This window comes from Corvus kubaryi, unplaced genomic scaffold (assembly GCF_017639235.1).
Source record: "Corvus kubaryi isolate FWS band 111438036 unplaced genomic scaffold, C.kubaryi_AGA036_p1.0 split3-73, whole genome shotgun sequence".
Lineage (NCBI taxonomy): Eukaryota > Metazoa > Chordata > Aves > Passeriformes > Corvidae > Corvus > Corvus kubaryi.
This window is the reverse complement of record NW_024582091.1, coordinates 1,294,299-1,319,496: the sequence shown is the minus strand read 5'-3', so window position 1 is coordinate 1,319,496 and position 25,198 is coordinate 1,294,299. Positions and strand designations below refer to the sequence as shown.

At 36.9% G+C, this 25,198-nt stretch overlaps 1 protein-coding gene across 5 annotated transcripts in view; it reads right to left on the bottom strand.

Moving 5' to 3' along the window:
* The window catches only part of ARHGEF10 (Rho guanine nucleotide exchange factor 10), a 113,494-nt gene that overhangs the window by 11,327 nt on the left and 76,969 nt on the right, over positions 1 to 25,198 (bottom strand). For all 5 annotated transcript variants that reach the window (XM_042016875.1, XM_042016876.1, XM_042016874.1 and 2 more), the window contains 8 exons: positions 24,007 to 24,134; positions 23,407 to 23,507; positions 22,380 to 22,501; positions 18,844 to 18,930; positions 17,297 to 17,520; positions 16,074 to 16,231; positions 7,359 to 7,501; positions 1,208 to 1,382 (listed from right to left, as the gene is read on the bottom strand). In XM_042016875.1, coding sequence (XP_041872809.1) covers positions 1,208 to 1,382; positions 7,359 to 7,501; positions 16,074 to 16,231; positions 17,297 to 17,520; positions 18,844 to 18,930; positions 22,380 to 22,501; positions 23,407 to 23,507; positions 24,007 to 24,134 — 1,138 coding nt within the window. The remainder of the gene's footprint in view (positions 1 to 1,207; positions 1,383 to 7,358; positions 7,502 to 16,073; positions 16,232 to 17,296; positions 17,521 to 18,843; positions 18,931 to 22,379; positions 22,502 to 23,406; positions 23,508 to 24,006; positions 24,135 to 25,198) is intronic.

Here is a 25,198-nt window from a genome sequence, read left to right as displayed (position 1 = left end):
TCCCCCCTGCTATGAACAGCAGAACATACTAAAAGTTAATCTTTTTACAATTGATCTTGACTTCTTTGCATAATTGTGATGAATTCAATCAAATAATCTATTTAAGGGCAGGTGATTTGCTGCTGTTCAGTGCTGGAGCTACAGTCAAACCCCACAAGTAAAAAACACCCTGTCTAGAACATGACAAACAGACACAATTTATAATAGAGTTTCATTGCAAAGCTAATGTCATCTGAAAGAAAACATGGTAAGAAGACAGAGACTGAAGAAGTGAAACATTTTTGATGTAAGATTTATATCTAATTCCTGTGAGAATATAATATAAATATAATCTCTGTGTGGGAAGAACTGGCTTCTGCTAGATAAACTAAGCAATAAAGCTGGCATACACATTGCCCATAAAAACTGCAGAAGCTTGGTCTATTGCAGTCTACAGATAGGGAGAGACAGAAGGAATGGTTGTCCACTCATGGATATCTCATGCTCAGCCATGCCAGTACCACTTTTCTCCTCTCTCCTCCCAGCACTGCCACAGCTCCCACCTGATGTGCTTGCTGATGCTGAGGTCCTTGTCACTCACTCGCTAAACTGATACAAGCCATTGCAACTGCCTGTGGAACAGCTTCTGTCTTAAAACACGTTAAGAGCTGTAAAACTTTCTCCTAACAACCACGTTTCATTTAAGACTAACCATTTAATTCAAAAAATTAGAGCTCCAGTCAGCAAAACACTGAACACACTTTGAAACGGCAGCATGGGAGTGGTTCAGCTGAGTTCCCTGGGTCTCCTGATGAAATTAAGCAAGTGGTTTTTTGGTCCCGATCTTAGGCAAAATAATTCCATCATGCACATGATTCTAAGGTTCCAAAAGCAAATGCTAATCTCTGCAAACTAAACACATTTTCATGACAGATTACATTGTCCAACTGTTTCACAGTCACACAAAAAATATGACCAAACAGAAGAATCCACCTGCTTATCTATCGAATTATATTGATAATCTCTAAGGAGAAGACCTGTTACTCAACCAGCTCACTACACACATTGTTTGCCTGGGCAGGAGACGAACTATGACTTACTAAAGCAAATAGCCAGGAGACATCAGACCCAAAGTCTGAGATGAACCTTCTAATTCTGGCCTAATCTACAGCACTGGAGAACAAGAGTTATAAAACAAAAATGTTACCATAGGATGCAATTCAGCTACCTGGCAACATATTGTGAACAGGTGTGGCAATGTTAACATCCTGGAGGTGTTTCAGTGTCTCCGTGTGGAACAGTCGAAGAGTAGATCCAGATGTGAAGGCAATCCAGACTCCCACTCCAGCAACAGCCATGTGAGAGATTACCATCCCTTCCTCTTGATGGGCTTCAAAATGGTTCTGCAAGAAAAACAAGGGCTCTATAGGGAGATGCAAGTCAAGGATATCACTCAACCTTTCTTACCAGCTTTTCAGTGTAGGCAGTGTATCTTCATCCTCTTTGACAAGGACAAAACTTTCTCTGCTTCGCTCAGGATATGTTCTGATAGCTGCATATGATGTGTTAATTTCCCAGGGACTTTTTCTGGAAATATATCATCATTAGTATGGAAGGATTCTCAGTTCTTGAGCCAAAGTTCCACCTAATGACAGAGTAACTCAGATTTTCTGTTTTTTAAAAATATTGCATGATAGAGGCTGGAAAGCTCACAACAACTCAGACTTAAAAGGATTTTGTATTTCCTTATTGATGCTCCTTTGGGAAAACTACCACAGCTGTACTTTTATCTACAGCAGAACTTCTCTTTCAACAATAAAAAACACTTTTCTTTTGTTCTGCCATGGGGTGTTTTCATAACAAGAATAACAGACTGCAATAAAAAGTCATATTTAGAAAGTAGAGTGTTTAAGAATATAAATACACAATTATTTGCTCAGTTACACACATAACAATGTGAGCCTTAATACTGTGGCTTGGTTTTTGATGCTTCTGAATTTCACAAGTATTAGCTGTTTTATTTTCCTGCCTTTCAAAGAATTGATGCTTCTCATTATAAGCCTCTTTCTATATGTAAGTAACACAACACTTTGAAGATAGACCTTTTTCCTTCATCTCATGCCTTCACAGTTACAACCCGGCTCCAGGAAGGCAGAAACCTCTCTACATGTCTCTATTAACATGTGAGATAAAGCTGTAGTAAAGTTCCTTAATCATTAACAAGAAAGAGGGATTTTTTTTTTCCCCTAGTTTTCTCTTGTAAGAGGACTGTCTCTGAAATTGAACACTGCCTTTTATTGTTGTGCCAGTCTGCTAAACATAAAACTCACTTAGCTAAATAAATGACTAACTGTTCCTTGGATAAAAATCTCTCTCTGAGGGGTATGGAAGTAATAAGTGCTCTAATATTCACTTAACATATTATATACTCTTTATTATATTTGCAGAAAATACTCTAAAGTACCTCCTTCTTGCTTGTGAAATACACTTAAATTTTCCAGGCATTACAATTAAGAGTTACATTTTGGTATTTTTTTCATTAAAATCTAAATATAATAGGGTTATAGATATATTGTCCAAATTTTCCATCAAATTCAGCTAACAGGCTAAGATCAGAGACAAAGAATAAAACTTTAGGACTTCCACAAAGCATTACATTTGGTATTATTATTAGTAAGCACATAATATTATTTTCATACTTCATTACTGCATAAATTATTATTTTCAGTGAGAAATCTGCTGTTTAAAGAGAATGGGAATTATCTTTTGTGTTTTTCATTTGTTAACACTATTCTTCAAGTGTTCAGTTTTTAGTAAATGAACAGAGAAATTTCTCTTCAGCTGTCAGGCAGTAGTTCAGTTTTTGAGTGTTACTGTATTACCTTTTGATTCTTTGAATAATAACACTTCAGAATGAGAGGTAAGCAACCTGGTAGGCACATTTATATTCACTGTTTTCCTCAAGTAACCACCATTCATTCGACGTTACCAAATGATATACACAATTTGAAAATCATAAAATTTATTCAACAGAAGAATTTATCCATCGAGAACATCTTTCAAATTCAGAAACAGCCCTTATGACTAGATTTCCTGATATTCTCATCATGCATGTTCCACTGCAAAAAGATTCTAAAATATTTACTTTGTTTATAGACTCATACATCCCTACATTGGTGACTAACTGGCTTTTGAGAACTTCTAGGGGATAGACCCGAGGCTGCTGAAGCGAACCTCACCAGCAACTTCCACTGTTTGAAATTAGAAGAAAAATAAAGAAGATTGTAAGGAACGAATTTTCTCTGGAGTGATCCGACCACAGCTGATAATTCTGTTGATGCCACTGAAAACAACTTGCACATGCATTTTCGTCACATTCCATTTTTACCAGCTCACTCATTATACTCCCACTTAAGTCTGCCCTGCCATTCGTACAGCTGTCTGCTGGAACACACAGACCCATTTGAAGTAAAACTGTTGTTGTGGTTGGAAGTGGGTTCAACCCACTACAACACAACAAGAAAACTGTAGAAAGAACTATTCTTCTCATTGAAAGGGTCTTCTAACATGGAGCAGGAACATACCCCGAAACTGCACCTTCTTATGCAGAGATTTTTGAGGGGGTGCTCACTTACACCAAACAGCTGCACCAAGAGATGAACCACGATTTCTCCAGCTTCAGGGGAAGAGGATAATGGGGGTCACTACCCTCAATGTCAAACAGATGTCTTTCACTACTTTAAAGCAGTTACACTACTTGTGAACACACACTCATGTAGAGGGATTTCCATTTCGTTTTGTTTACTCAGCTGAACATTTCCGTGTAACTCCTGTACAGTTAGCAAAGTTTTAAAAACAAGACAAAACAGACTAGGATAGAATGACACTCAACCAGTGACCTTATTCTATTAAATACTCTGGCACTTTCTGAACTTTTTAAACAAACACAAACTACCTTTGCAGAGTACAAGGAACTACAGGCACAGACCATTATTGGATGTAGGTCTGTACCCAACAGCAATACAACTGTCAGATCTAGGGTCAAAACTAAGTGACAAATTTCTTCTTCACAGAAAGAGGACCAGAGTATGTAATTAATATATAACAGCAATTGATGCATTTCTCATGTGTACCCTGCCAAGGGTCTTGGGGCATTGTGCCAATTTGGGGCACTGTGCCAATAAAAGACATTACCTAAAACATTCCATTACAATAACATATCATTAGAAAAAGTGAATTGAGAGTCTTACCCATAACAGATGGGGGGCAAAAAAAGCAGGAGAAATGAGTAATATCCAAATCCAATACACACAATGCCAAATCTGCTCATTTACTAAAAATTATTAAATAAAGAAAAAATCTTAAATAAAAATCTTAGCAAAGCAAAGAGGCATGGAATGAGATTGTCTTCAAGGATAACATATTTTGCACTTAGCAAATGCTCAGGTGATGCCTTTTCCTGGTCTTAAAATCAAGAAGCAAACACGGTTAGAAGAAAAAAGGGGTTTTACCTCTGTATTTATTTTAAGGATCCTTAGGTGCACCTCATCCAGGTGGAATGTGCCGAAACACACACCACAATGCACACCCACAACAGATCGGGTATAACATTACAGGTCTTACTAATTAGCATATCTATCAAAGATTCCCCAATGAGAGGCTCAAGCGAGCCCCTCTCCCCAAGGAACCTTCCCCCTGGATGGTTCTTAGTTTACAAAATGTGTTCTGGAGAGGACCTTGATATCTGGGGCTTTCTGATCCCTAACTACAAGGCTTCTAAGGTGTTTAGTCTCCTAGATTTACAAAATAAGTCTAAGAATGTAGGCTAAAAAACACTAATACAAAAGCTATAAAAAGGTATATAAAAGGGGTATAAAGAAAAAGGCAAAAAGTCATCATGGCATCACAGACAGTTAAATATGACATACCTGTGAGGCAAAGTGTGCCTCACAAGGACAAGTTTACAAAATAGTCTTGAATATGCTCATGGGCTTGCAAAAATACGACCTTAAAATGTTTTCAGGTGCCTTTACCAATAACGTACATGATGCAGAGCACAGTATGTATGCATGACAGTAGCAATGAACTAGCAAGCAGCTGCATTGCAGTATATATGGACTATCTCCACATTAAGTATATGGAGATATAAAGGAGTTCAGTAAAGAGGGACGAATAACAGTTGAGCCCCGTGCAACACCTGGATTCTTGCTGATAGAGTGAAGATTAAGTTTATGTAAAAGATCGTGAGTCAAATCATTACTACTAACTCTAAACAAGAGAGAGCACAGAGGGAGAACAAACATTTCCTTGCTGCTGCTTCCAGCACCAAAGATTCTGCTCTTCACAATAAAGAAGAGGCAGCTCAGATATTAAAATATTTGATATATACAGAGTTTAAATTGTCTCATGCATCATATAATACTGAAATAATATTGCCAGCAAACATGGTAAGGGCAACATAGCAGATCCCTTCTGGAAACATAAACCTAGGAAGTTATCAAAACAAGTCAGGTCACTAAGTAGGCAGCAACACTGAAAACATTAGTGACCTGTTTAGTCTGGTGAGATGATGAGAAAAAGATCAGTATGTCTTAAGACCCATAAAGAGGCAACACAAAATCATCACTTGTTCACAGTTCTGTAGGGAGGATGACATACTATGCCACGGATATTTGTGTGAAATAAAAAAGATAACCCTCAGCCAGACATACAGAAAATCATCATGCTCTTGAAAAAAATTATTTATATTGAAAAAATATTACTCAACCCAATATGCATCATTTCTTATATGTTTGCTGCAACACTCACTGTGTGTATAATGGACCTATAACCACCTGGCCTCTGAATACAGTAGGTGACTTAGTTGAGAAATGAGAAGAAACCTCCTGTGATGCTTTTGTAGGAAAATCTGCAGTAACAGCTGAAAAGTGAAACTGCCATGTCTGAGAGATATTGGTAGAGTACTTGTTATTTTATTTCTCCAAACTTCTGTTTTCAACACTGCAGTCCATGATACTGTACTGTATTATGACAGAGTAAGCTTTAAACATTTAATCCTCAGAGCTTGTTTAACTCTGGGTTTGTTCTCCTCTGCCAAAACAGCCCAGCATAGCCCAAACTGCAGCCATACCACCTGGTTTAGGGAGAGCTTTCCTACAGAATTAGGCCAGAATTGCCAAACTTATTTACAGAGATCTGTCTGTACATATCCAGCCTCACACAGGAACAATCTGGCTGTGATTTCTTACTGTTTTCCTGGTGAGAATCTGAGAGGTTTGTCACCAAAGACTGTACAACAGTAACCATGTGTCCTAGAGGCTGTGAAACTAATGAAAGTCCATTTCAAGCATCTATCCAAATCACTCTTCCAAAAGCTTTCCCTAATCATACCATTCAAACTACCAACGAAATAAACCTTAAAGAAAAGAAAAATAGGGAAATATATGATCCAAGCATCTTATTAGATGAAACAAATCACTCAGAAAACACAGAAAAAGACAGAGGAAATTAGGATGTTAGCTATTTCCCTGCAAACCCATGACAGTGACTCACAGAATCAATTGTACCAAACAGACAATTGTTGGGAGAAAACACGATCATCAATGAAAAAAAAAAGCAGCAACAAAGCACACAAAGAAGGAGGCTGTGAGCTCATCATGACTCCTGTTCGAAAGAACTTCATGGCTGTAAACATGCAATTCAGTGACACTCTTGTAGGTTGAAGGAGAGGTTGAACTCCCAATGTTTCATCACCTCTTAACTTTGGATGGCTAAGATGTTCTTTTGGTGAAAGCTGTAATTTTGACAGAAATAAGGGCTTAGCACTGTCTGGAAAATGTGGTCACAAATGTGAGTTTGAATCCTTAACTCTTCTCTCATTCCAGAAAAGACAGCTCTTATGTACTATTCATCAGAAACTGCTCTTATGCAAATAAAGTTTTTGTAGGCCACTGAGAAGCAAAACTCTGAAAAAATACCTTATGAAATTATCACAAGGTACAATTAACATCTAATTATATAGAAGTAGTCTCTTAATGAAACCTTCTTCTGTAATTAACATGAATTCCTTTAGGCACCCACTTCTCTGCTGCCTTGCCTCAGATTTCATTTTTAAGAAAATCTCTTGCCCCAAATACTCTATAATTTCCAAGCACCTTATGGAAACCAGTGGGTAAATGGAAGCAAGGTCTAACGAGACATCAGGAGAGAACACAACAGCAGAATTACAAACTAAGGGAGTGGGATTTAACAGAACCGAGACCATATTCAATAAAAAGCTTCCTGAATCATGATGCTTCTTAAACAGATTTTCATCTCTAAAATTTCACCACTTATACCCTGTAGCATAATAGGTGAGCAATGCTTTTAAAAGCTTTTACCTCTATGGAATGCGTCACAGTGCTGATTATAAAAATTTGTCCACCACATGCAGCCCAAATGGTCTCCTCCATCACAAGCAGACTTCTAACAGGCAGAACCCCCAATTTAACTATCTTCTGAGGTTCCGTGTTCCATGTCCCATCTTCAACAAAAAAAGAAGAAAGGTTATACACAACCAAATGGTGGTCTTTGCTTTAAAACAGTTCTGAAAAGCTCACTGCTTGAATTTCTGACAGTTGCCACTTCAAGCTACACTGTGATTTGTGTATGGTTACTTTTAGCTTCCAGGGTAAGTCTGTAAGGATAAAACAACATTAAGGGGAATACCCAAACCTAAGTACTCATATACCTGTCAACAGTGCAAATGTTATCTAGATTAAATGATAATCCAGGAATACCACATTGCTGTTCTAATACAACTGCTTTCCTTTCCAGAGGAAATACAGGCAGAAACCCATGGCTGACACAATTGTCTCCAGCTCAGAAAGAGCTCACAACCAACTCATTTCAAGATGAATCAATTTCTAACTAGGACAGAATCATCTTTCATGTGCAAAGTAGTCAGGAAGATTTTTACTGTGGGCTCTAATGAGTGCAGATCACTCTCTAAGAGCATATTGATGGAATGGATCTTCCTGCTACTAGATGCTTCATTTAAGAAGGAAATTTAAAAAAAAAAAAGAAGAAATTAAAACTTGGTCTTGTACCATATCTTCACTTTTCTTACTTTTTCCCCTAATTATAAAACCAACAGTGCTTTCTTTGGACTGCATTTAGCAGATCTAAATTAAATTATGCATGTGTATGTGGCACAATCAGTTATTCAGAGAGGTTCTGGTAAGAACTGCATGTTTCAACCTACTGCTCTGGACACTCTTGATTGCCATCTCTTTGAAACAAGGACTAGCAGATTATTTATCCCCAAATTTAAGAGCCAGCAACATTTTAGCTTTATCTTTTATACATACTAATTGACACACTAAGTACGTTGATAATAATTTTAATGTTTTCATATTAGTTTATATACTTTAAGTGCTCATTGAATATAGTCTCAAAGATCACATTTCTATACATTATAATTTATTAATAATATAAGAATCTGTTAAAAGTAATGGGGTTTTACACTGAGATAAAATATTTCAAGAAAGTACCATTTCTCCACTGAAAAGCCTCCTTCCTGCACAAGCTGCAAAAAAGTTGCCACTCTTCTGGCACTAGTTTCAACTCAGTAACCACTTAAATTTTGATTGATGAGACCAAAGTAAATACATCTTTAGGCAAGCACTTAAGTAGAAGTTTTTCTTTTTCGTCCTCAAAACAAGTGCATCTCCTATTATTTGCTTAGGGAAAGGGAGTACAAAATTTCCTGCTTCACCAATAACAGTAGCAACAAAAATAATGAGAAGTCTCAGCTCTGGAGTACTTCTCAACATTGCTGTCATCTCTGTGATACAACCTTTGCTGAGTCATTCTCAGGATGTAGCTCTCTTCTGAAAGCATCTTTGTAAAAGTGACACTTAGTTTCAGGCTGTCAAAATAATTTTCATTATTTTAGTTTGCATTGAGAAGAGTGCTTCCAGTTATTAGCCTGCAAACTCTCCCAGCAACGTCAAAGTCACTCTGTATTTTCTATGACTCTTATATGCTATCAGTAATAAACAAACTTCTGGAAAAGTTTCCATTCTCTAGCAACCACATTATCCACAAATTAAATTCTAAACTGGAGGCTGCCCATACCGTATGATTGCTGTAACCACTGTAGCCAGTGCAAAGCCTTCAGAGAGTGAAGCTGCACACGTGTGTGTCACAACTTTCATTGTGTAAGGGATGCTGACTGAAGAAGTTAAACAACAACCTGTACGTAGCACCATTCTTAGGGATAAACCCAGCATAATTCTGGTACATTCTTCCTGTCTTTTCTGAAGGATAAGGACTGTGAGTTTGGGCAAGGAGCAGATATGCTGAGCAAAAAGCTATCTTTTCTAGTTATATTTTCACACTGAAAATATATATATTTTACATTAATGTAAAACAAAAGTTCATAGAACCTGACAATTCTTTCTCTTAAATACATTCAAGCTACACATTAATTTATATATAAAGCATAGCTGACACTGAAATGACAGGATAATAAGGATTTTCAGGATCTCAACTGTGGACTCAGATTTACATTTTGCTTAAATTCAATTTCAAACATCTAATTTTTAAATTTTTTTTTTAGATCTGGACCTTTATGCCCTCAAGTTCCATGTAATTCCTCAGATGACTAAGCACTACTCCTTATTAATAATTTTGATCAATGTAAGAAGGTGAGTTCAACACCATCAATGTTATAAATACCATCTGTGTCATGAATATTTGATTCAACATATATGCCTAACAAAACTCAGTTCTCACAAAACCATTTTCTGTTGGTATGTGTTCTAACACAGTTCTTGACAATCCAGTTTAAGAGTTCTGTAGGACTGGACATACAAAGAAGGTGAGATAGAGACCTGATGTCTTTCATGTTACCATGATTTCATGAAAAAAACCTCTGAAATCCCATTTGATGTATCAGCCCAGGAAAGATCCAAAGCTATCACTCTACCCTATGACCCTAGTCAGGTGATAAGGCTATTCACTGGTGCTTTTTTATTTCTTCCTGCAAACAATGCTGTCCTCCAGATCAGACAACATCTGAGACAGATGAGGGGAAAAAAGGGTAGGGGGACACTCTCTGGTCTAGTAATTAGAGCAGTATTCAAAGGACATGTCAGCTGTGTTCTGGACCCTGCCTCAGTAAAAGATTAATTAATTATACAAAGTAGAATGGCACCAGGAGGACAAATTAAGCCCTGTGCATCTCTCTCCTCTAATTTTGTGGCAGCCAGGGAAATCTCTTGAGAGTGGAAAGTGTGGGTAAAAATCCTCTCAAGCAAGACAAGGGATTAAGCCTGATCTGACATACTTCTGTAAATGCTTTAACCACAGGCTGCTGGCTAAAAGTAAGATTAAGACTTCATTTTGATGACCAAGAATTTTATCACCCATCTCCAAAATTACTTAGCAAGTGTGTGTCTAGTTCACAAGTGGTTTAAGACTATCAAAATCATACTTCGAAGAAAACATAATATTCTCCCTGCCTCCCTCTCCATCTCAGCAGACCCAGTTCAATACCTGCCTGCACAGACTTCATGTTTCATGTTACCTGTCTGATCCAATGTCCATTGCTTCTACAGCCTAAGGGAAAAGGAGCATTATCTCTATTCTACTTGTGTAAACACCTGCAGATTCAAGACATACTTATGTAAGTAGTTCCGACAAATGGCACTATCCAGGTATTTAAAATTAGACACAGCACTTGCAAAAACATAAGGAATGGTTTTGTTTGATGCTATAAAATCTTTTGCTAGTTACTGACTAAATAAGTTTATTTCTTCCTGGCAAAAGAGAAAAGAAGCAAGAAACAGAAGCCAAAATAAAACTTTTGCCAAAACTAGAATCTCAAGGCATACTATATGAATTGTAGGTACAGCTGTTTGCAGGAAAGAGATGTGTCTACAAAATCTGAGAAGAGGGTCAAATATAGAAATGAATCAAGGGGCTTCTGGAAATTAAATGTCGATATTTATGTTATATATAAGATGTCTGATATTTGCATATTAGATGAATATTTTAAAAAAATAGAAGACAGATTTTATACTAATAGATCTGTGCTATGTCACCGTGTTATGCCACTATTTTTAATACTCTTTGTAAGTTATATTTCTCCAGAAGTTACATGCCATAGTTTATACACCAGTGTTGAACAGTACCTTGCAATGCACATATCAAGCTGTTTAGCTGCATCAAAGTAAGGTCTCTCATGCTCATGAAATATTTCTAAGACTTTAATGTATAAGGACATTATTTCCATTAGTGCATTTTGTTACTAGTCTTGTGATTTTTATGAATTTTGGAAAATTAGTTATCCTTCTATTCACTCAAATTTAATCTGATAGGAAAAGTTTTAAAACAATGTTCGTTTTATAGGACACAATGTTGGCTATTTTATCTTTCTGTGGTTTGTTTTCACAAAACCCTTCAGACGAAGGAAAGTAGTATTATTTTACAATAAGTTATAAGAACAAGCTTCCTATTATTTAATTTATAAATATTTTTAAATATTTAGTACTTTTAATAATTATAAGTTGTTGGTGCACTCAGGTCTTCATATGAGATAACCTTTTAACATATAGTTTATTTCCTCCAAAAGTCTTTTCAGAGTTTGTAGCAGTTTTCCCATCCTTTATGCTTTCAGTCAAGCTGAACCGAGCAAGCTTTTTTGTTGACAGCTTCCTCTCTTGCTTAGCAGCACTATTGATGGTTTCAACAGAGCTGCCAACACAGCCCTGGGAACAGCAGTTCTTGGTTAATTAGTGCAGTGGAGCACAAACATTTTTTCCATCACATGGTACATAAACCAGTGCTGTGGAGGAGTAAAATGGTACCTACAGAAGTCAAAAGTTTAGCACATTCCTTATCACTTGAAAATAAGATGAGACACTCAGGTCTGCTCTTCTAAACAATGTGTAACTAGGAATGTCCTACACTATGCATGCATACTCCTTTTTTCTCACATATGCATCAAATTCTTCAAGCTAAACAGCTGACAGAGCTCTTCCTAAAGTTATACAGGGGATGGTGCTGGAGGTCCTGGCATGAGATACACAAATAAGACTGAAAGCAATGTCAACATATTTCTGGTAATGAGTATTATATGATACTGCAAAGACAACAGTATTTTATCTCTGTTTATCTCTGTTTGCTCTAGTCCTCTCCCTAACAGCTTAATACCACTCCTTATTTTTCACAGCAATACCTCTCACAAGGTCTACTTGAAGTGGCAATCACATGCCAGAAATACACTCTTCAGACAAGCTGGAGTAGTACATGGATCCACTCAAGCTCTGACTTTGACATCAGTGTTTTACATTCCACGTATTCTTCCTTCCCTCAATTTGTCAGAGGACACAAGTGTCTTACCAAATCCATCAAGGTACCTCACCAATTGAACTGACTTGCTACTCCTTCACTGTTGTAACTGTTTCCTCTTACTCTTGTATTTCCTTTCAGTTTTAGTCATTTTCCTTGATATTAATCCTCTGAAAATGCTCACTTGATTAGTGTCACAAGGCCTCTTTGGATAGGTAAGTCATCGAAACTTCTGACCAACTTCAGAATTCCCTAAGTTCTTACCAGTGAAGTCTCTTCTGTTCTGTGCACGGCCAAAATTGTCTCAGCTGTTAATTATTTCACCTGACCAAACTCTTACTGAAACTACTAAAGTATGAATTCTTCTACTTTCTGCCACAATAATTCTGAGTTTTATTTTCTTTTTCCTGTTTCTCTCCGTACTCTTTACAGGACTTCATGGAAAGGAAATGTATATCAATGTCTAGAAGAAAGGAAGTAGCTGGAACTGACTACAGTATATCAGGAACAATACACCTATATTATATAAAGATTGTGATTTCCCTTTCCTAAGATACTTTTGTGAATGGAAGTCAAACACGCGCTGACCTTTTTTGCTATTACATCACTCAGAAAACACATCTGCTCTTCTGTCTGCAATCATCACAAAGGGGTTTTGTTATGTTTTTTAAACACAGACAATACAACACACTTTTTCCTTTACCTCTTCTAAGCATGTTTTGCATGGAAATATTAACTCAGCCTGAGGCAAACACTAAATGCAGAATTTTTCAGACTGATAACGGTGCTAAAGTTCACAGACCTTAAAGTAAGTTCCCAACAAACAAGGTGGCAGAAATTTTGCAGTCTGCATCACTCCCATTCCTATGTAGAACAGCATTTAATTCACTAGCTGTTTCACAGTTCCCCAAACAAGTCTTCTCACACAAATAAAATTAAGGATTAGTGAGGATAACTATCAGGGGTACTATTTTTACAATTAACATATTAGCTGATCTGCACCCTAGTTTTCTGTGATATTTTCACAAATCACCATATTAGCTCACATTTAAGAGCCAAGTAGATTTTACGGTATCAGCACCTCATGACTTTGCTTTTAGTTTATGCTCAAATACATTAAAGCTCAAGTACTTTTTACCTCGTATGTGAAAATACATGGATACAGAGGTGTCTCAGTAAAACATTACTACCTTCCAGAAAGGAAGTTGAGCACCTCCTATTCTCCCACTAACATGGCACTAGCTCCTTGGTTTACTGTACAGACTTCTCAGTTTCCATTTTATACTACTTCAAGACAAGGTTTTCTGCAGCCAGAGAGCACTCTGGATGCTGTTGATCTGACAAAGTTCTCTAGTGAAGAAAGTCAGAAGAGAGTACTTGCTGTTTGTAAACAAACATCATGGATATTTATATGCACCAACCCATCCGAAAACAACTGGAGAAATTAGAGCTATTTGGGTCCTGCAAATCAAATGATACAAGTTGTGGGTCTTTTTCTACACAGAGTAAGGCATCGAGCTTCAGTGACTGAACTGATTCGCAGTTTCTGCACAGGGAGGAAGACAAAAGGACCCCAACTCTATCAGAGACTGTGAGATAGATTTTTAGCCTAGAAGAAGGATTATCCTTTTTAATTCATGGAATCCTGTAACAGGCTGCACAACCATTTTTCCTGTGAATCTCATAGCATTTGTCCTTCTCAGGCTTCAAATCAAGATGTAATGCAGTGATATATTTCACATTCACTTTTAAATCTTTACTTAATCTCCTTTTTGATGACAGACCAAAACCCAAGCTGAAGGGCCTGGCTGAAAAGTAACCCCCTCTCCAGAACAGAAGGCAATCCTGATGGATTGCACAAAGCTCCTCAGGGGTTGTGTTCCCCCTCCCTCCCATTTCACTGCTTGGATTCCTTTGTTTGGTAAATAGGTCAGTGCTCATAAAAACACCCCTCCAGGGCTGACTGCCTCACATAACCACAGCAGCCAACTACAAGGAAGATGGATGCTAACACGGGAGCAGCTGAATCACACAACTTCCATGGGGCATGGAGAACTGAAATAAGCCACAGTGACCAAGCAGTAAGGAGAGGGACTACAAGACTAACTGACAAGAGTCAGAAAAATATCATTATTTCCCATCTCAAAGCTCCAGTGATCATGACCCAGAGTCTGACAAGCTCTATGAACATCTCACTACCCAAAACCAGTGTCTTCAGAAGAAGATAAACAGGGGATGGTTAATGCCACAACCTCCACCTCATAACCAGACTGCATTACAGTCTGGTTAACAGCTCTGGCCCATCTTTAACATTCTCTGTAGATATGCAACCCATGAATCCTTTCTTAGCTATACTGCCAAGGATGTCAGTTGTGTTTTTGAAGTGGTCTTTTCTGGAAGAAATTGAGTGATGGTAATTGCAGTCTTAAAACAGCTTAAATACACCAACACCATTCAGAGAAGATGACAGATTCACTTTAATACCCCTCCCAGATACATAGAGAAACTGAAACGCCAAAAATGCTATGAATCTAAGATCAAGACCTCGCTCCTGTGCCTCAAAAGCAAAGAAAAAAAATGCCATTCAGTGGTTAAAAAAAAAGAAATTTAAAGGAAACTGAAATCTAATGTCTGGCTTCGGATCAGAGACAACAGCTCAGCAGGAAACCTACTCGGCTGAAGATGACAACTGGACAAAGGAAGTCTCTTTCCCAACACATTTTCCCAGATCCTTTGTTGCTTGGGGGGGAAAAAAAAACATCCTGTACCTTTCTCAAACAAAGTCTCTATATGATCTAACAGTGGACATATAATTTGTTCCAAGATTACAGATATTGACTTTGGTTCCTCAGTTAGAAACTGGTAGGATTTAGAAGCCAAGGTACAGTGCCACACAAATGCAGCTGAAATTTTCACAGGGTGCACTCATTAGAGAAACATGACAACCATCATTACTGCAGCTCACACAAATAAGGCAGATCTCTGCTGGCTCTGTACTTCGCAAGGTTAGGAGTCTCTGTGCTAACATTCCACTTAAAACATTTAAACCTTGAGCAAAGCCTCACTGATTTTGAACTGAATCACTAAATATGTGTGCAATACTGCAGGGAAGTTAGTGAGATGTACTGAAATATACAGACAAGCATCCAAACCAGCTCTGGAAAAGACAGTTGTGGGTCAGAAGAATTGCCTGGGATTCTCCTTTATTCAAATTATTTTAGCCAATTATTTAGCTAGATACAAAACAACCATCTGTGATGCTAATAGAAGAAGAAGGCCTACCATGACATACAGGAACTGCACACATAGGAAAGACTTATCCCATCTGTACAGTAAAAATGGGGTTATTTTAAATGAGATATACAGAAATCTCTACCAATAGGGGATTTCTGTGTTTCATAAACACCAACACTGGGTAGTTGAGAGGAATTAGCACTGTGCTGTGTAAAATACTGTGTACTGCTGTTGCTGTTAGCACATAAATTTCTGGACTCTTGCAACACTGAAGACGTCTGGGTTTAAGCTAAAGGGGAAAATTCAGTTTTCATATGCACGTATGGTGAAAGTGGGAACACTATCAAAGTTCCAACTATCCTTCAAAAAGAGACAAGTCTCTTCAGACATACCGGAAAGAGTACTAACCCTAGTTCAGCAGTTTTACAAAGAATTTTTGGAAAATACAGTAGTGGAAAATTACTTCTGCCAAAATACACTGACATGTGAGTTCCTCAGGATGCCATCAAATCATATCACTATACCTTCTGTTTTTGTGTAGATTGAGATGTTTCCATTTACCAAGCCAGCGAACAAGTATTGAGACATATATGTTAAGCTCATAACCGTTGATTTTTCAGGAGTGAAGAAGTGTTGAAGTCGAATTTTCTTTGAGCCTTGGCAACTTTTGTAAATAGAAATGCTATAGAAAGAAGCAAGAAAAAACAGACCTGTGAAATGCTTTATATAGTTCTTATTAGAATATGCAAAACACAAGTTTAGAATAAAATATTGAGGGGAAGAGGATTTTCTCCTTCAATTCCTTACACTCCAGAATGTCTGCATAGACAACTTGCAATTACTTAACATCGACATATGACAACACATTCATATTATCTTGTCTGCAGAAACAGTTCTTCGAAAAAAGATACATAATAAAAATTCTGCTTGAAGTCCTTATTATGAGTCTATCTAAAACTTTTGTAAGTTTAAAAAAATAAATTTGTTACCTGGAGAACTAGGGAAAAGAAAAACTCACTACCAGATGTCACCTACACTTAAAATTTTCACGATTCCTATTGATTGTTACCATGGATATGTTAAGAATATTATTAAGTCTGGAATTAAATTAAATTAAAGTTTTCTAGAAATAGCATTTTCCTTGGAGAATTTTGTTCTCCTTCATTTATACTGCTTAGAAACACCTTCAAAAATCACATGTAGTAACACACTTATGGCCTCACTAACTATAACAAGATCTGTTTGGTTACTGGCCTCTAAGTTTAGAACATGTAGTCTTGTTCTTTGATATAAATCAAGTGATGGCTCAGTAGGCCACCAGTTCAAAAAGAGCAAAGTAATTCATGCCAATAGTAAACAGCAATATTATTTATTCATGTGACAAATCCTGCATAATATGACAGGGCAAAGATTCCTCTTTGCCATTCTGAAAATTTTCCAATACCTGAAGATTATGTTGTAATGTTACAAAAGTAGTATTTTTATTTTTCAAGTATGATGAACTAATCCACTTTCATCAAAAAGATGCACTGCTTTAATTTCAATTACCACATGGTGTAATTTTAAATAATGTGGAGTGCATTTTTTCCTTGATTTAAGTGGAAAGGATACATTGAGGTCACTGGGATAATACTTGGATACTTTTTTAAAAAGTAAACATTTTCTTGGAAGTATCTCACACAATTTTGCTATAGCATAGCCAACTTAATCAATTAATCATAGACATTACACCAAAACCAAGAATCACCTTCCTTCTTCCATGCCAAGGCAAATAGTAGGCACATTAGAAGTTTTTGCAAGAACACTTTCAGAGTCTGGAGCTTTGTTTTGCTCTTTCAGCTTCTCCTCCTCTGGTATGTAGACCATGCAGAGAATCCGTGATTCCACATTGAAGCACTCAATAACCTTGGGGCTGGAGCTTTGAAATGAGACTATTGCAATCTGGCCCATCTGATTAGTACAACTGCCAATCTGAATTGGAAAAAGGAAAATAAAAAGAAAAAAAAACAGACCATGACTGATACCTGTCTCCAGGAAAATCAGGATGTACAAGAAGGAATGACTGGAATTTTAACTGAAGAGTACATCTCTAGTTATATGTACAAATATGAATTTTCATGCATTAAGACGTAAGAGAATAATTCAGCACAAATACAGGACATGTCAAAACATTATATATACAAACTTGCCTAGTACACTCACAGAACTAATTATTTTTTTAAAGCAGGAATAATATTATGGCCTATTCTGATATCTGACTCAAATGTATACACATTACATAATGCAATTACTGTAAGTAACTGTGCAACATGCTATTTTAATACCTGGTGTTCTAAATTGTCTGTTTCTTTTTAAACAGGTAATATAGGTGAGGCCTGTCCTTTGCACAGTAACTGGTCTACAAAGAAATGCTCTGTTGCAAAAGAAAGTCTTGTAAACTTGCTGATACAGTATCCCAAATTTCTCCCTGATCCAGAACTAAGTATCATCATGTCCACAAACTTGAACACTATAGGAATCAGGGAGAAGTAAAAAAAATTAAAAAAAAAAATCTACCCAAGCACAGTATACATTTTTGTATAGTAACTCCTTCTGTTTATATGAAATGAAATACTAAAGAGAAAGAAAGAATATTTTGTAGCAGTAGAAAGATTTAATTTGCATGTTTTTGCAATGACTGTTTACAAATGGCAAAGACAAAAGGAAATTATATGGGTGTCCTTGAAAAAGACCACTAAGAAAAGCTATTTCTAACTTTTAATTCACAAGGGTTCCCTTAAAATTTCAGGATTGTAGTAACTAGAAAAGCTCCTGAAATCAGTAGCTTCCCTTTTGTTTTTTTAAGAACAACTACTATCCACCTCATTTTTTTTGCCAGAATATCAGCATATCTGGGGTCATAGCAATATGCAGAGTAGGTTTTTTTACTATACAGATTCAAACAGATTACTTGTGGCTAAAACATTCTTAAAGTATGAAAATAGACAGTAGGACAGTGTAAGCTCATATGTGTTTTAGCAGCAATTGTTACAAATTAGCACATAACTCCCTTCTGAATGTGCTCAGCACTTTGGAATTCATTCTGTGCTGCACAAATCACACACACTTAACTGACACCCTACAGAGACCAGCAAGATCACATGGACAATTACTAGCTAACCTTTTATCCTTAAACAAACAAAGAGAAAAAAACAACCCAACATTTATTTAATGTCTACATGTTGCCGAGAGTCACAAAAAGCAATGGAAAGAAACAGGAGACAATCACTTTCATATTTTAAAGATTACACTTACCCAAAGAAAACCATGTTCTGCAGCACAGGAATCTGACTCTGTTTCTCCGGCAAGGTATGGCTCAGGATTATAAGCAGCACATTCAATCTTCAAAGAGTGGAAAGAGAGCTGTTAGTACATTAAAAAAGTATGCCTGTTCCTGTCTATTTTAGTTTGTAATTAACTAAAGCACTTAAGGATATCAAAGAATCTCATAAGGCAAGGAGTCAGTTTAGTTCATCCAGCTTCCCATGGCAGCATCAGCTGCCCGGGTATTGCTCCTGACACATTTCTTATCTACCCCTACAGACGTTCAAGGCCAAAGACTACAAATTCTCTTTTGCTGATCTGCTCAAATGCTTCATGACTTCTACTAAGTTTCTGTAAGTCCCCAACCTGATGCCATCCTTGATGTAATCATTAGCCTCTTACCTCTCACCTCAGACACCAAGTACTTCTCTTTCTATGCGGTGTCCTTTTACATGTAAGGCTGATATATGTCATGACCCTGCCTGAGACTCCTCTTCATTAGGCTAAATTAACATTATCACTTAATTACATATAATTTTTTTAAACAATTGATTTTTCAAACTTTTGTTTTTGAACTTATTATTGCCACTTTTTCAACTGACATCCCTCCAGCAGATGTATCAACCTCATATGTATATTTGAGAGTGCAGTTTTCTCACCTGAACACACTATTCTAGCAGAGCTGGTAGCAGCACTACACTTACCTCTTCAGAAGCCTGTGTCTACAGATCTCATTCATTACTGCTCTTTGTAACAATATCACATCCCTAAGCAATCCTTACTTTGCTGGTCTATTAAAAATTACTTTAACAGACTACTAAATCACCTCTTCAATCTGTATTTATGAAACTCCTAATTTCTCCCTGAGCATACCATGTGTCTGTCCTGATTGTCATCCTTTTTATTTTTCTTCCTGCCCCCCCCCGCCAAATTATTTCTCCAGGTGCCTTAGTCATTTTGAATGCTAATACCATCATCTTGCAGACCTTGACTCCCTCCCAATCTCATGTCATCATGTTACTGTCAGTAAATCAATAACAATACTCATGATTCTATCATGCAGCCCATTTAAAATAAAACCTGAAAGCAGTAACAGACTCAAGATCTGTATTTAAGTCCAGGCCAACTTTGAAGATCATTCAAGCATCAAGGATTGGAAAAAAACATTTTTATGACCAGTCATGGATTTCTAATTTCCCTAATATCCACGGCAGTTTCCTAAAGCTTATGTAAACACTTCAAAATATTGAAAAGCAATCATAACCGTGTAGAGAATAAAAAGGTTTCTAATGAGGTGTGATACTACATTTTTACACAAGATTCTCTGTAATTCAAACTAATGTTCTCGTCTTGGACATCAATGTCCTTGTGATTATATTGTAGTACTAGAGACAACTCTGTTAGTATTAACTTAGACAGCTTCCCCCATAGCCTGCCAACATCAGTGAACAATTCCTCCCAACAGTGAACAATTAAGGAAGAAAAACCCCACACCAAAAAGAAACAAGTAGGCAAAAGTTAGAGTTCTAAATTCCAAGTTTACTTAATTTTCCAAAGTGCAAAGACTTCTACAAATCTCCTTGAAGCCAATAGGCATTATGAAGTGATTTGCCTTAGTAGAAAACACATTATTTATTCAGCTAAGCAATTCACTATATACAGACAAAAAATTGAAATCAATAGATGAGAAAAAGAGGAAAAAAAAAAAGGAGCTATCCATGACAGTCTTAGCATGTCTCATTTAACACATGATTACACAGTACAAACCACAATTACTTGTGGCAATTTACAGTAGCTGTGACAATGAAATATATCACTAGTGAAAAATAAGACAGTCTGCATGCTGGATATTTCCCAGGCTCCTTGCTACACCTCTGCCTCACTTTGCATCTTAGTCAAAAATGATGATTTTTGCCATAGTTAAACCCTGGTATTTTAGCTCTCAATCTTGACAGAAGCCCGGGATGTAAACTTGCTCTGATGGCTCCCTACACAACTGGGTACCCAGGGCAGCACCCAGAGAGCCAACAAACAGGATTAGCCAAGCAAAGGTTCTCTTCCCACCCTGAGCTGTGGCCTGAGACCCAAACTGCAGCTGAGGCTGCAGAAAACCACCAGTAATACTTAAGTAATATTTTCTAGTAATATCAAGGACTTGGGAGAACCAGGCATGACACCTGGCCTCACACTCACATTACTTTAGGAGCTGCAAAACTGGCAAAGTTAGCCCAGGGCTCAGGCAAATACTGTCACACACTGTGCTTTCCTGAGGTGACCAAGGCAAAGATATCACCCAACTATATGGGTGACAGACTTCCCTTTCCTTTCAAAACAAGAAGACTCTATTCTAACTTGATTAGAAGAGTTGAGCCTGGGCCTTCACAGATCCTGGCATGCATTTTCAGGACTTACAAATGTCTAGGCTCTAACAAAACACATACATCATTTAAGTTTGTGAAAAAAAATTAAATTAGCTGGTTGTTTCACCAGTGGTGACTTTAGAAAGTAGTCAGTACAGAAAAAGCTGTTTAATAAGACAAGCATGACTATGGTTGTATGGGAAATCAAGAGAGTTTCAGTAGACTTTGGCTGCTCTGAAAACCAGTATCACAGGAATAGATTGTCTTGGCACCATTACACATTTTTACTGCGTTTTGAATCACCAGTTATTTTTCCCCAACATCCAGGCCTGTATACTCACACGTGGAGGGAAGCTCAGCAGCCTGTGTAGGCTGTTCTAGCAATGAAGGCCTGCAGACTCACCTCTTAAAGCAGCACCCATCCAATGACTTTAACTTAACATTGGGATTCTATCCATACATACACAATTTTATTTCCATTACTGTTTTTGCACAAGACTTACTGACTGACGGTCAATAAGAAATCCTGTTGATACACAGAAAAAATAGCATCCAGCACTCTTCCCTTCCATCTGTTTGGTTTGGTGTTGCACTTATTTTCATTATTAAAGTCAGTGGTCAACAGGACTTCAAACTGACACATTACTTTAGGAAATGAACCATTAAGAAAATATCTATGTCATTGTTTGGAATATGACATTTTACATAAGATCCCATAAAACGTAATTTTTAAAAAAAATTTTAAAATATTGTTCTCTGTGGACTAATAAAGATCAGAAATTTGAGGAGGATTTAACATAGCTACACCAGGGAAAGACAGCTTTCATGGAGACCAGATTCCTGCCCTTTGTAAGCTTTAGGTCATTTCTAAGCCCCAAACAGACACTTGGAAATCTCACTTCTGTTTATACTGAGTGATTCACATACATATGAAAGTGAATGTCATACTATGTAAAAATAAACATTATGCTTAGTGCCTCAAAGACTGTAGCATTTTGCATTCCCATGACTCTTCTGGACCTTTAATTACTAATGATTGAAAACCAAGATAGCAACTCAAGAGAACTAACAGATGTGAACTAATAGATGTATTTACAATGCGGTATTCTTTAGAAATTATATCACACAAAAACCCTAATTGTAATCTCATATCAAAATTCTGTTCACCTTAAATTCTTGTTGCTTGGCCATCATCACTGGCATGTGTCTAACAAGCAGAGGATGTTTCTCCTTTTTGATTTGATTCCCATCATCTTCTATGCAGAACCAACCTAACAGATTATCCTCCACTGTAATGGAAAGAACAATAAACACTTCACAATCCTTTCACACCTCTCTCCACAGGAGCAGAAAAGAATTCTGTTAGGACTAGTCAATACAGATCAGACTGTTCTTATGCCATAGGTGCATAAATGACAACATAAAACTGTGAGCAAAAATTCAACTGAGTAGATTATATACATACAGATGATGCAAAAAAAGAACACCTTACATTAACAAAATGTTAAGGATAGTCTCTTAACGATCTTGTAAATTGAATATTGAAAGAGGAAAAGACACATCAAACCTTTCCTCAGGCTCTAGGAAATCTGTTTGTTGAACAGCATTTCTCTGTCTGTTTAAGTAACATCACTACCAACTGCTAGTTATCACAGTTATAAGGATCCTCCTCCTGGAATGATGGAAACATCCATGCTCTCTTCTCTTTTGTTACTTTGCTTGTCTTCAGTGAGGCATCACAAAAGGACTCTATTTTGACCATGTGCTGGTGAAACTTGCTTTCAGGCAAGTTAAAATTTCTCAACTTAGGTATTGAAAAGTCTAAGTGTCTTTGGAAACCTATACCTCTGTGCAAGCACAGGCGACTAATAACATGACATGACAGCATATTTTTTATTGCTCTAACTTAGATCAGGTTTGTGTTGATTTAGATGCAACAATTAGTAATGAATACCAGACTTCATTAAAATACTGAAGAAAATATATTCCTTCATAATAAACACCATGTTTTATCTACAATGTTATTACAGCGATACACAATCATTACTATTTACTGTATTGCAATTTTAAACATCTGCAGACAAATTTTCACCAAAAAAGAAAAATCATTCTCCAAAAAATAAAAATAAAAAAATTACACTGTACACTGAGAGCTATTTTAACTCATTAGGAAATTTGAGTAAATAGGAATTACCAAGGGCCAGTTTGGCCATTTGTAAATTGTTGATCCAAGACTGTTTGATGGCAGGGGTAAATGTATTGAACACAGCTGTAAAGAAAGTTGGCCGCCCAGACCTGCAAAACAAGGGGGGAAAAAAAAAAAAGCCACTATAAATGCATTGTGTATGAATACAGCCATGGCTATAAATGTTGAGCGAGATGAAATTCCATTATTTTCTAATGCTTAGACAAAGACTAAGCTCTGATTTCAGTGTGCAGGCTATGATACACCATATGTCCATCTTCCTACACTTCACATAACATGAAATGTTATGAGAGGAACACCCTCACTGGTGAAGGAATACGCCAGTGACTGTTCCCTATCAGCTGTCACTACCACAGTTCCTCTCTTGCTTCTTGCACCCAGAACGTTGGGCTGAGGAACAGGAGAAAAGCTACAGTGCTGCTCTGGAACATTAAAGCTCCCAGCATTGTGGCATAAGAGCAAAACTCAGGGACTTACCACGGAGACAGAAGTGAGGGAAGAGCTACAGATTCCCAAATCCTCCCTTGTACATCTATACCTAATATATAAACTAATTTAGAAAGTTTTGTAATCAAGATTTCTACTGACTTATCCTGTTTTCCCGGGAGTTGCAGCTGAATTCTACAGCGATCTGCTGCTCTGATTTCATCTTCTTTTTTCAAAATCAGTTTTTGTAAACCTGAGGTCCAGTCATGGGCTACAGATTGGTTCAAGTTCTGAAAAATTAAAAAAAAATAAGATTCCACAGCAGCCTACCAGCCTGTTGCAAACAGGATAATTAGGTGACCTGCATATAACAAACAATGACACATGGGCTTCCATTAGACCACATTTTAATCATGGACAATTTAGCTATATTTGTAAACACATTTCAGAAAAATCTGTAAAACATTTGCTAATGTATTTTATCTGAAGATTTAATCTCCCATTGCTCAGTTTGATGATACACAAATGACATTCCCAAGCATCTGTCAAATTAAAAAATGTAAATTTGTGTCAGGTGTACGCACAAATCTTTTACTTTATTCCACCATCCACAAATTCTGCTTCTAAAGATCTTGTGAAAACATCTACAAATCATACTGAAAATATGCTTTTGTTCAAATCTTTGAGTCAAAATGTTTACAAAGCCATCATGAAAGATGTGCGGTCTAAATCTGTTTAAGATGCTGAAACAATAACTCACTGCAAGGTGAGTGCTCTGTTGCAGAGAGTAAAAGCACACCTGGATGATACAAAGCATCAAGACTAACAAGCTGGCAGAAGTACACAAACTTTCCACCATCAGGATTCTATGACAACTTAAGTGTTTTTCAAAAATAAAGAAGCTGACCTCATTTCTCAACTAAATTATTGTAATTCTGTTACACACATCTACTTGGAAACAATGACTGAATTTTAAGTTTTCAAAGCATAGTTGGCTCTGACTGCCAGTGCAGGAAGAAAGGTTTTGTGTATATGGTAATGGGGGAATGTCTGACAGTGTATATATGCTATACATATTCCCAATTATGCAGATGAAATTCACCTTCTACTTCTCATAAAGCTTTGTCCAAAAGAACTGTTTCCATAAACTTCTTTCAGAGTACATATTTTCATAAAATGTTATGTTTTATTTAATGCCTTGTCTCTGGAGCCAAGATATGTCAAGAGAAACTCAGCTTTCATAAATTCATACATGTACACACATGTATGTACTACCTGTGGTGGCAAGTAAGAGTTAAAAATTACATGTAACCATGTATAAAATGTATAAAAAAACCAAGCAAAAAAGTAATTG